Source organism: Protomyctophum parallelum (genome assembly GCF_964188405.1).
Source record: "Protomyctophum parallelum genome assembly, chromosome: 15".
NCBI classification, from domain to species: Eukaryota; Metazoa; Chordata; class Actinopteri; order Myctophiformes; family Myctophidae; genus Protomyctophum; species Protomyctophum parallelum.
Window position 1 is genome coordinate 32,872,386 of NC_139710.1, and position 13,100 is coordinate 32,885,485.

General features: G+C 45.9%; 1 protein-coding gene across 1 annotated transcript in view; it reads right to left on the reverse strand.

Moving 5' to 3' along the window:
- Positions 1 to 4,346: 4,346 nt before the first annotated feature.
- The window catches only part of nf2a (NF2, moesin-ezrin-radixin like (MERLIN) tumor suppressor a), a 40,424-nt gene continuing 31,670 nt past the window's right edge, over positions 4,347 to 13,100 (reverse strand). Inside the window, exons 13-16 of the mRNA XM_083784365.1 lie at positions 12,242 to 12,347; positions 10,549 to 10,736; positions 9,983 to 10,142; positions 4,347 to 4,488 (exon numbers count right to left, since the gene is read on the reverse strand). Of these exons, the coding sequence (XP_083640491.1) occupies positions 4,438 to 4,488; positions 9,983 to 10,142; positions 10,549 to 10,736; positions 12,242 to 12,347 (505 nt within the window). The 3' untranslated portion in view covers positions 4,347 to 4,437. The remainder of the gene's footprint in view (positions 4,489 to 9,982; positions 10,143 to 10,548; positions 10,737 to 12,241; positions 12,348 to 13,100) is intronic.

Sequence of the window (13,100 nt, forward strand, 5' to 3'; positions counted from 1 at the left end):
AGAAGATCTTCTAATCTAAAGGACTGCCCCCTTGGTACCTCCAAGGGCAGAAGATCTTCTAATCTAAAGGACTGCCCCCTCCGTACCCTCAGGGGCAGAAGATCTTCTAATCTAAAGGACTGCCCCCTTCGTACCCTCAGGGGCAGAAGATCTTCTAGTCTAAAGAACTGCCCCCTCCGTACCTCCAAGGGCAGAAGATCTTCTAGTCTAAAGAAGAGATATATGTAACATGGTGTCTCTGGTTATACCAGATGTAAACGTTAGTTTTCAGAGGCCTCGTCGTGGATCAAACTTTGCATATATTCCCAGCTAAAGAGCTGAGTGTGTGAAAGGCAGACGTCTTTATGCTCGTACACGCATGTATGAGTTAAATACTGTATATAAACAACCACTTTTTTAACACAATAGGACCTCTATCGTGTCAAAATTAATCCTTGAGTGTTCATTTGTGACCAGATTTGAATGAGGGACTGCCATTGGATGTTTTTTCATGTCATATGAAAGCAGGGAATCATAGCTTCAAATTGACATATTGGTTGTTCAGTTTGACCCACCAGTTTTGGAGATATGGCTTATAGAGTAATGTCTTGCAGAAAACAGCGAGTTGAGAAAACAGGCTTGAAAGGTTCACTTCTGTGGTCTCCAACATTACACCCGTTACATGTTTAAGCATTTATTTCATATCTACATGTCCATTTCAGTTCTGACACTTATTTCAGACATGCTCTAGTATGCGAAGAGTCTGCCTGTGCTATTAACTCATTTTGGAAAAGAAAAGAGTTTGCGCAATGGCAGGCTCTCAGTCAAATCTGGTCACATTTATCTCAAATGGAAACAAATAGACCCTTATAAGTCTCTAGCTCGGAAAGTTCACAAATGGAACCAAAACAAGCATTTAAAGGTCCACTAGCGTTCCTGGTCAACACTCGGTGGACATGAAACCCACAAGCCTTAAGTACATAAGTAGGTTTTTACCACAACCCTTACTCACCATTAATAATATTAATTCATATTATCAGATGAACCCCTGCAGCGTCCCTATTCTGGGACGAATATTATATAATATAATATAATAAAATAGAAGATCTAGGTCACAACGTTGGGAGCTTGTAGCGTCGGGCCTGTCAGAAAGGGCAACTTTGTCAGTATGAGTTGTGTGGTAAATATCGTCTATCCCTCCCCGAGTCCCCAACCCCCCGTAGGTGATTATAATAAGTAATCACCATCAATTAAGTGAAACAAACAACAGCATGAGTGCTTTCCTTTAACATTCACCGCCTGTGAAAACCCACTACATGTATCTAATCTACATGTATCTATATTGCACTTAAATGTGGGTTTGAATCAATCAAAGTTAGTTTTGTTCTATATTTGTATACGGTTTGACTTTTAAGTAGTTGAATGGGATCACGCTAATGGAAGTTACCGTCGACCCTGAATTAATTTCTCCTCTGTGAGAGATTGTCAGGGGTTGTCGTGGGTGGGAGTCGGTTGTGATTTGTGATGCTACTTGATGCAGGTTTTGCATATACCCTTGAACAATTCATGTATTGCTACTGTTAAAATGGATGTTTATATTTAAATTGATTTTAACCTATTTTGGTGTTTTAAGTGTTATGTTCTACTTTAGCTATTGAAAAATAGCAGATCTACAAGCTTGTCGTAGCGCGGCACCGAGTGCCGTGCTATGAGCTTTTAGGTCTTCTATTTATTTTTTTATCGTGGAAATCTGGCGCAAATCTTTGAATATATATATTCTTTCAGAGCCAAAGTGGTCCTTGACATGAAAATGTTTGAGAACGACTGACACAAACATTGGGTTTTTCAGAAAACTGTCATTTAGAAGACATTTGTAGAATGGTTTCCAGGTCTAAATGGGTTAATGTGTGGACCCTAGCTGGGCCATGCGAGGCAGCTAATGGGATCTGAACAAATCAGGTTTTCAACATAGAAAGAAGAAAGGAAAGGTACCTTGTTTAACCAGGGTAACTGGACTAAGGAAAGGAAAGGTACTATGTTTACCCAGGGTAACTGGACTAAGGAAAGGAAAGGTACTCTGTTTACCCAGGGTAACTGGACTAAGCTCAAGAACTTGTTTACAGCCAGGCCCTGCTCATAGAACATTTCATGGTAGAGGTTCAATGCCTTGCTCAAGGGCACTTCAGCGGTGGTAATTTTAACGTGCCGGTCCGGGGATACGAACTAGCGACCTTCCGATATCAAGACCGCTCCGCAAACCGTTCGGCCACCACCGCTGCCCCACATATAGTCCTGCTAGTCGACACCGGACCATGTAATCAAAGCCCAGAGTTCATAGAATGAGACGTCTAAACCAAAGTGGGGTCCGGCCGGGGACCCCCAGGGGTCCTTGAGGGAGTTCCAGGGGGTCCCCAGCTAAATGATAGTTTTGGAACCAAATGGGCCCTTAAGGGCCTGTAACTCTGAGAGTGTAAAAATATGGGGGTCCCTGGCATATCTTTTCAAATGAGGGGTCCGCGGGGCTAAAGAGTGTCAATTTGGGGGTCCTTGACATGAAAACGTTCGGGAACCACAGGTCTAAACCACAGTCTGCACTGAACATAGCCTTCGACTGTTCAATGGACAAGTCGGGCATAACAATAAAGCATTCTCAAATTAAATCACAGCCCATGGTTGTTCATTACGATTTGGAATTACAACAAAAATAAAAAAATAAACTGATAGCCTAAGCCAGCCACCTATAGCAGACACACCCACCACATGGAAATATAAATTGCATAAGCTATAAAGAGACATTTATTTCCTATTTATCCACATATATATGAACCTGAATATGGCATATATATATGCAGCATAGGCTATAGTCTGCATATATTTGCCATATATTGGCATAATATGTTAATACATTTAAAATAAAACCGTAGCACCACCATTATTAGCCTTTTCATGTCGCGACACCCCCCTAGAAGGCGCCCCGCGCACCACAGGGGGTGCCACGCACCACAGCACCCCCTAGAGGGCGCCCCGCGCACCACAGGGGGTGCCACGCACCACAGTTCGGGAACCACTGTAAAAGATTATAATAACCGAGGTGAGTCATCGGCAGACATTTATGCACTGACGCAGTATTTCACAAACCAAGATTAACCCATTCTGGGCTATTGAAAAATAGCAGATCTACAAGCTCATAGAGCTTGTAGGTCTGCTATTTTTTTTTTTATCGAAGAACGACTGACATAGAAACATAGCATTTTCAGCAAACTGTCAGGATGTAGAAGACATTTTTTAGAATCTGATCTCAGGTCAAAATGGGTTAACATGCAAGTCATTGAACATGTTTTGGCCCTGATATGAATGGCTCAGTGAAACTACTCTGCCACTTTGACGCCTCCAGTTCAGAGCAGCTGCAACGGATGCGTTTGATGATGACGCACTGCAAGCTTTCAGTGTGTCGGTCAGGCCCGTAATACTGTAGTAACCACACAAACTTACACCACTAAGTGAGGGTTCAGCATTACGTGTGTGTGTGCGTCTTACGGCCGAGCTACACCGAGCGTGTTATGTGCGTTTTATGACGTATGCGCAGTCCGCAAAAGAATAATGCACTTTCGAAACGCTCCCGCTGCACCAGATCTGTGAGCGCAGCGCAGAATGGTTCCGCTGTCCCCCATTTTGGAGACGATGTGTACATGATGGCGCGTCGAGCCGCAACACGCGCATAAAACAAATCGAACATCCGGGGCTCGCGCTATCCGCGTGTCTGGTCTTGTAGCCGGTATCATTGACATACTGTTTCCAAACGCACTGTACAGTTATAGCCTGGTGGAACCACCACTCCCCCTGCTGGACAACATTAGAATTGTGCCAGAAGGGTGAGTCTGGTCTCTCTCGGGCAGAGAGGCGATGTACTCCGAACCAAATCAGAACCGGAGCGATATGCAGCCGCTATAGAGGCGGGATCAACGCGAGACCGGTGACATATTGAAGCTGTGCCACGACAGCACAAATGTAAAACACAACCTTAACACACAGACTATACAACTACAAATAATTATGGGGATATCAGATTTTTGTCAACGCAATAGCTGTATAAAATACAAAAAACAATAACATCACTTGTGCCCCCTCGAAAGTTTTCGCCTTCCCCCCCTTTAGTCAACCTGGAGCCGGCCCTGCTGACTGGGGGGGAGTGCAGGCGTGCTGTAGAGCAGGTGTAAAACCAGGTGTATCCACCAGGCGTGCTGTAGAGCAGGTGTAAAACCAGGTGTATCCACCAGGCGTGCTGTAGAGCAGGTGTAAAACCAGGTGTATCCACCAGGCGTGCTGTAGAGCAGGTGTAAAACCAGGTGTATCCACCAGGCGTGCTGTAGAGCAGGTGTTAAACCGTGCATGGCGTGCAGGTGTCTAGCCAATAGCCGTCCACCACAACCATCTGCACGCCACGCACGTTTTATTTTTTTAAAGTTCCTCAAAATAGGCCACTCTGGATTTGGTGCTTTGTAGTGTTAACTGTAAGAAAAACAACAACAACAACAAGGAACAAAGAGACAGATTAGCCTTTAATCCATTTTGGGCGAGAACCCCTTTTGGTGTTAGCATTACGTTATGCTTTAGCTATTGAAAAATAGCAGATCTACAAGCTCGTAGCGCGCCACCAAGTGGCGCGCTACGAGCTTGTAGGTCTGCTATTTTTGAAAAAAATCGAAGAACGACTGACATAGAAACATAGCTTTTTCAGAAAACTGTCATTTTCAAACAGACATTTTTTAGAATCTGATCTCAGGTCAGAATGGGTTAAAAGGATCACAGAATTAAAGCGGTACAGCAGGACCCTAGGACTCTAACATGCATGAAGCAACATGGAAAACAAACAAAGTCACAGGTTTCAAGGAGACATCATCCTATTAGGATTCAGTTCAAACCTTCCGTTGTTACGCGACACACGACTGCAACGACTTGCTAGTTGCGTTTTGTTTGCTTAACGTTAGAGCAAAGGTGTTGAGCGGTTTGTTGTCAGGGTGGGGGTGGTTGGGGAAAGGTAGTGTTGTGCTGTCTGCCAGGAAACTCTGCCGCGGCTGACAAACACAGATAAAGAGTGAGGGAGAGAGAGAGAGAGAGAGAGAGAGAGAGAGAGAGAGAGAGAGAGAGAGAGAAACACACACACACACACACACACACACACACACACACACACACACACACACACACATACAGATAGAGGGGGCCCACTGAGTGGCAAAAAACTACTTTCTGGCCTTGACAGCCCATTCATCCAAACAGAAAAGTCCTGTCTGATTGCATTAAACAATGTTAAACTCACCAACATTGCAGCTGAACGAAAACCTTGAATTATCCTCTTTCTATCTGCAAAGTTTTTGTTTCATGAAAATCCCCCATAGAAACACCCCAAACAAGAAATGCCCTGCATTTGATTATGTTTCCAAGTGTCAGAGTTTGGAAGTGCTTGTTTTCAATAACACAACATTTTGCTGCCTCCTGCATTATGTGACATTTAGAAACAGGTGGTATGGCAGGACGGTTGAGTGATTTATAACGAGCGCTTCCAAACTCCATGCTGCTCAATGTGTTGCCACTCAGTCTAGATGAGGGGGCGTGTCCTGATGCATATACTCTCTATCGACATTCTCTCTATAGACAACATGATCAGCCTCACTTCAAATTGGCTGAATCTAAAGCCCTAGAACCAAAGGGTCACCGTGCAACTCCTTGGGTCCAAACGGTTGCAAGGAGTTAACGCTGAAACCGCCTCGACCCTTTGGTGTGGTTTGGGCCGTTGAATCACTCGGGTCTACTTGGATCAACGTGCAACAAGACACATCACACCACAGGGACAACGCTAAAACCGCCTTGACCCTTTGGTGTGGTTTGGGCTTAACCCATTTTGGGGCGGGAAACCCCTTTTGGTGTTTTAACCCATTCTGACCTGAGATCAGATTCATACGAGGTTTCCACTGGACACACACTGGTCTGATCAACCCATTCTGACCTGAGATCAGATTCTAAAAAATGTCAGTCGTTCTTCGATTTTTCAAAAATAGCAGACCTACACGCTCGTAGCGCGCCACTCTGTGGCGCGCTATGAGCTTGTAGATCTGCTTGTAGAATAGCAGACCTACAAGCTCATAGCGGGCACCGAGTGCCGCGCTATGAGCTTGTAGGTCTGCTATTTTTGAAAAATCGAAGAACCACTGAGATACAGTAGAAACATAGCTTTTTCAGAAAACTGTCAGGATGGAGAAGACATTTTTAGAATCTGATCTCAGGTCAAAATGGCTTAACGCATGGTACTTTAACCCATTCCCTCCCGCTGCCATCGGTGGTAACGCGAGGCCTCCCCCCCCCCTCCCCCCTCCCCCCCTCAGCAGTGGAGCAAAGCTCGTCTCGTCCAAACCACGTGACTCCCGTTGAAAATGAATTGCGAGCCGTTGCGACACACAGAGAGGACACAGGAGACACAGAGGAGAAGACACGCTTGTCTTTCATGTGTGACCGAGGTCTTATGTAGCCATACTTCAATTTTAGAATTGATGTGCATGAGCCAAGCCCTCTCTCTCTCTCTCTGTGTGCATGTGCGTGTGTGTGTGTGTGTGTGTGTGTGTGTGTGTGTGTGTGTGTGTGTGCATGGTTCCATATGATTTCCAAGCTGAAAATTCACACGGCATTCTTTATTTACTGCTCACTGCGATTCACAGCAGTAAAAGGCCATGGTCTCATCTCCAGAAAAGAGAACAGCCTATTATAGGCTTTCACGCACCGGGGGAGCAGGAGACATCAGTCCCCTGATGCTGCCTCGGGCCAATTCCTTAAAAATTTTCGATTGTACGAGGCCAGCGTTCGGCTGACTTTCCCCTCAACTCTCTGCCTCCCTCTAGCCTCTACCTCCCTCTACCCTCCACACATCGTGTTCCTGTTGCATGGATGGTGCAAAGACCCGGCGAATCCTAATGTGTTCTCTGAAATTAAGAGCCTTGCCAGGGGGGGGAGGAGATAACAAGGTTCGACTTTAATTACTCACCCAAAGGGGACGCAGCCAGCCAGCCACGGGGGATTGGGTGTCAATGGTCACGCGACCCCGACTGCATTATGACGAGTTACACACGGATGATTAGTTTTGTTTTTAACACTCACTACCCGTCCACCTGTTACCTCCTGACCTAGCTGACGCACCCTCCAATGCTCAGTCTCGTTGTAATTGACCAAAAATGTCCCATTTAAAAATATATATGATTATGGCAAATAATCACAGCATGCCACTGCACTGAGAGACATGCATCTGCTGTGTACTCCCCCGGCTGCTCTATACATCTCCTTACAACAGTGTGCCGCTTGTGCTAAAAACCACCATAAAACCGCCATTACCCTTCTCATGTCACGCACCCCCTAGAGGGCGTTCGCGCACCACAGTTTGGGAACACAAGCCCTAGTGGAATCTACTCAGCAGCGTCAAGAGACTGTGGTACAACAGACTGTACAATAATCCAGGGCCAACGTGGAATCTAAGATCTACAAGCTCGTAGCGCGGCACTTCAATCGTGACAATGTGGCACAAATCTTGGAATTACTGTATATTATTTCAGAGCGAACGTTTTTAACTCAAATCTTTGCTTCTGGGGAGGAGGGGGGTCCCTGGAACAACATATTGAAATAGTTTGAGAACTACAGACATAGGTTTGTCGTAGAAGACTGTCAGGATTTAGATTTAGAATCGTCCTGACGTCTAAGTGGGTTAACCACTTTAACCCTTGCATCCCTATTTGGGGCATGTCATTTCAACATTATTTATTGGCGTTCAATAAACGTACGACAAAGTATTTTTCCTCCTGCTAAAACCTCCCTAAAGGAGCATTACTTACAGTAACCATTATACCTTTGCCCTCATTTAGCATCCCGGGGGCTGTGTGTATCCACAGAGAACATCATATAGCGTAATGCTTTGGCGATAACAGTACGCAGAGTGCAAAAGAAACTACGAGGAATACATGAACCAACTGCCTGAAGATCAAACTGTTCTTTTTCTCCCTCTGAAGAAGCAGACAGACTCCGTTAGGTCAGTGGGGAAAATGTCAGCACTTTGCGCAGCACTAAATGCTCGTCTCTCTCTCTCTCTGATAACGCAAAAGACAATTACAATTTAGGCATTTAGCAGACGCTCTTGATCCAGAGCGACTTACATTTAAGCAAAAACAAAAGCATGGCATACATCACATATATAAAAAGTAGTTATCATGAATCATGTATAAACTAAGAACGTAACATACTCTATTATATATTATACAATATACATGTGTACTATAAAGTGCTATGACTACATAAAATGCAATTCTAGTGCTGTCTACGTAACAAGCTATAATATGGGCCATGGTGGAGTCTGAAGAGGTGGGTTTTCAGACTACGGCGGAAGATTGGGAGTGAGACTGCAGTTCTGACTGTGATGGGAAGTGCATTCCATCGTCAGTGAACAAACTCTGTACTCTGTAGAGTCCCTAGATTAGGAGATACGAGCCTTTCTTTCTGAGCCGTAAACAAGGAAGGGAACGGCAGCACACACGCACGAAACAGAGAGGAGTACGGTGCAGAAGTAGAGGCCAAAAAAACTAACAAACAAAAAACGTTAAAAATAATAATTATAATTATAATCAATAAAAAAGCCCTAAAGGCCTGCGGTTTAATTAGAAAAGATGTGTACAGTATATATGTGTTAAAATGGATTTGTTGCATGGAGATGCAACTGGTGTGGTTTACTGGCTGTACTGTCTGCAGAGACATGTTTTTATAATCGTCATGGGGGCATTTATAGGATCTAAACACTTATTTGTGACACTTTTTAAATGTTTAGATTATAAACAGAAGAGCATGTTTAAATGAGTCATCTGGTAGGCTACTCCTTTTCATTGTGAACAAGTAGCCTAAGCAGAGTACAGTAATGTACAGTACCCATACAGTACCTGGCAGGTGAAAACAAGATTAGCATTTCAATTAAGCAATATTACACGAGAGGGTGTGGTTTAACGTGATTATTGCCACGACAGGGACAGGGCAGTGTAATATTGCAATTCTACCACTTAAAACTAAGAAAATTGCTGAAAGAATATATTTTTTTAATGACAGATGTAGTCACTACGACCACAAATGTCCCAAGAAACTAGCTAGCCTAGCCACCGAGTTTGCTAGCGCTCTGGGAAAACAGACCGGCTGAATTCTTTGTTTTGATTAGGTGTTGAACGGTGCTGGTTTAACCCAGAAGGCTGTTTCAACCAATCAGATTGCTTCCTCGAAACGACCTGTTGTAGAATGCCTGATCTGCATGTGGACAAGTGGACAGGCAACGCGGCCCACCCCCCACCACCCCCCGCAACGCGGCCCACCCCCCACCCCTGACAGTGAGGACAAAAGAGTTGTTAAGGAAGGTGCGTTCAGACTTGAATGGTTAGAGCAGGCGCGATTACACTCAAAGTCGACGCCGAGACGAGAATTGTGCGAACGGGCGCAGCGCGATCTGCTGCGGTACAAACGGGACGAACAGACTATAGGCGGATATAATATACTGGACATATTCAGGTCTAATTCCTCATGGGGGGCTCGAGCCCCCACAGTCTACGTCACCCTGCGTACCTTTTTGAAGTTGCTGTGTTTGCTGGTTCCCTGGGGGTGCAGGGCCCCCTCAGAGTCTACGTCACCCTGCGTACCTTTTTGAAGTTGCTGTGTTTGCTGGTTCCCTGGGGGTGCAGGGCCCCCTCAGAGTCTACGTCACCCTGCGTACCTTTTTGAAGTTGCTGTGCTTGCTGGTTCCCTGGGGGTGCAGGGCCCCCTCAGAGTCCACGTCACCCTGCGTACCTTCTTGAAGTTGCTGTGCTTGCTGGTTCCCTGGGGGTGCAGGGCCCCCTCAGAGTCTACGTCACCCTGCGTACCTTTTTGAAGTTGCTGTGTTTGCTGGTTCCCTGGGGGTGCAGGGCCCCCTCAGAGTCTACGTCACCCTGCGTACCTTTTTGAAGTTGCTGTGTTTGCTGGTTCCCTGCTCGGCGTTCTGCTCGTGGAGGATGTCCAGCGGCGTCTCTCTCTCCTTCAGCTTCAGACTCTCGATCTCCGTCTTCAGCTCGTTCAGCTGCTCCTGGAGGTGCTTGCTCTTCTCCATGTACTCCACCCTGAGGGAGGGAGGTGCAGTCAAACTGTTAAAAATTATGTTTTTAGGCCATTTTTAAAAGCATCGGTATAGACCCTGGGGCTCGTGTTGCATTACTGCCAAAACCAGTATTGAAGTTGACGATCACTCCTCACTGATCAGTTTTTCATGTCCGACTAATCTTGAAAGATTTTGCCGATTTCTGAATGGACACAAATCCTCTCATCTGAGGGACCCTGGTAGTACAAGCTCTATTTTTCAGATAGGGGGGTCCACGGCCCATGAATACATGTCAATTTGGGAGTCCTTGACATAAAAAAGTGTGAGAACCACTCCAATAAACGGGTCCATGCGCGCGCCACCGGCCTCACGTACTTCTCCTTCTCTATCTCCATGGAGAGGCGCTTCATGTCCATGTCTTTACTTACTTCTCCTTCTCTATCTCCATGGAGAGACGCTTCATGTCCGTGTCTTTGAAGTCAAAGCTCAGGTTCTCTCGGCTGAAGCTCAGGTCGGCCGGCATGCTGGCAGCCGGCAACGTCTGCGGCGGCTGCGCAGGTGGCTGCGATGGCTGTGCTGGCTGCGTCGACTGCGAAAGCTGTGGCGGCTGTGAAGGCTGAGAAGGGAACACGAGGGAGGGAGGGAGGGAGTGGTGGGAAAGGTGAGAGTGAGATATAAGGCATCATAAATCATCCCGTCCCATTCTAAGCAAAGATCATGTGTTAGACGGCCCACCGCGGTCCCGTCACTAGTCGCGGTAAAATTTAATTATAACTCCCGTTGTTGTCGATCGCCTCTAGAGTGTTTTGGCTACATCAGGCTACTTCAGCCACATCCGGGATAACACCCGGTCCGTCGCTAAATGTCCTCCGCTGCTATAAGTCGTTGGGCGCTCTGATTTAATGGATTAAATAACCCCGGGCGTTTGGGGTGTTAATTGTGTGTGTGGTTTTTAAAATAAATAATCAATAAAAAAATGTGGGTTTGGAGTTTGCATGTTCTCCCCGTGTCCCCTAGGGTAGGTACCCTCACATGTTCTCCCCGTGTCCCCTAGGGTAGGTACCCTCACAAAAAACATGCAGTAATCCTGGTCTCTAAACTGCCTCCCCCTGGCCAGCCGGGGCGCCTGATGGAAGGGAAAGGAACTGGTTGGAATAACGTGTTCCTTCCACGCACTACGTCCAACCAGGGAAACTCCCCCCTGTCAGGTGTAAAGGAGCAACTTGGACACTCAGGCATGAAGGAAGCATGAGTTCAAGTCCGTTGCTCTGCCCTTGTCCCCCATATATGGGGGACTAGGTTGGCGGAGGGTGTGTAGAGCCCAGGATCACATTCGATGATTGACACAGGGGTGAAAAATGGGTTACAAAATCGTGGGATAAAAAATATATATATATACAAAGAAAATGTGGGTTTACTGAAAAGAAATTACTGAAAAGAGCAGATTATTGTGTGGATGGGAATAACTCCACACACCATGTTTCCCGATGAAGCATGGATGTGGGGAATGAAAGAGAAGGGACCACTCTGCAAAAAAAGGACTAGACCAAAATATACAATATAAATGGAAATGCATTATCTGCATTCTCCAACTGGGCCGGAGAATAGATACAGTATATGTCTGGGAGAGATAAATACAGTCTGGCCACGCACGGCGTCGTCCATCGCTATCCATCGTCCATTTCCCAGAGGCCAAATGAAGATGACCGGTGAGATGATTGCGCAATGCGGCGCATCTGTGTTTTGTGTGCTTCATGAGATGAGAACGTGTGTGTTCCCACGTCTCCCCTCATGAATTGGTGCACGTGTGTGTGTGTGTGTGTGTGTGTGTTTGTCTGCAATGTATGCGTGCACAGGCTCTCTCTCTCTCTCTCTCTCTCTCTCTGTCCACAAGTGTTTGCCCCACGTGGATTTTCACGTAGGCGGCTTGTTCGCGTAGGCCGACTTGTGTCTGTGTGTGTCCTGTTTTATATGCAAGCATCTTCCGGCCTTGTGCATGAATACTGGGAAATGGTTGTGTGTATGCGTACTAGTATGCCGCATTTATGCGTGTGTTCGTGTGTGTGTGTGTGTGCACGTGTGTGTGTGTGTGTGTGCGTGCATGCGTTTCCAGGCAGTTACCGGATAGACAGCCCTGCTGGTGATCTCCAGCAGCCTGTGTTTAGCTCGGCGCTCAGACTCGCGTGCTTCCTGCAGATCCTGCTTCAACTGCTCAGCTTCCTTCGCTCTGTTGAGAGAGGGTGACGGGGACACACACGCACACACACACACACACACACACACACACACACACACACAGACACATGCACACACACACACACGTGGTCAAAAAATGTCACACGGAGGGATATAATTTATATAAAATCAAAACAATGCTATAATCCGGCAAATACAGCTAATACTCGGATTATTGTTGATTTTGTCATATAACGCTATGACGAATTGTGTTCGAATTGTTTTGAGCAGGAACCCCTTTTGGTGTTTTAAACATTGTTATAATTTAGTGTGGCGCGCTATGAACTTGTAGGTCTGCTATTTTTTTTTAAACCGTTAAAATGTGCCTCAAATCTTTCCAAAAATGGTCATTGTTTAGAAGACTTTTTTTTTATTTCGACGTCAGGCCTGAATGGGTTAATGGTGCTCGTTGTGAGGTTGTGAAGTGATGGTGTCACTCTGTGATGTTTTCTAGTACATTGCAGTGATATTTTTATATATTCATAAAAGGTGATTGGGTCAGTGGATACCGGGTGCTGTGCATTCGTAGCAATTAAACTGCATTACGCGGATAGATTGCAAAATCGGTTTGAATGTGCTTAGAGGCTCCAGCATCTGGTAATTGTATTTGACTCGGGTGGGCCTTGTTAATCAGTGTTCCTGCAAACAATTAGCTATAGCACAATGAACTAAAGCTTCTCTCTAATGTTATGTTGTGTGTGTGCATGTGCGTGCGTGTGTGTGTGTGAACATGCATGATTACCCA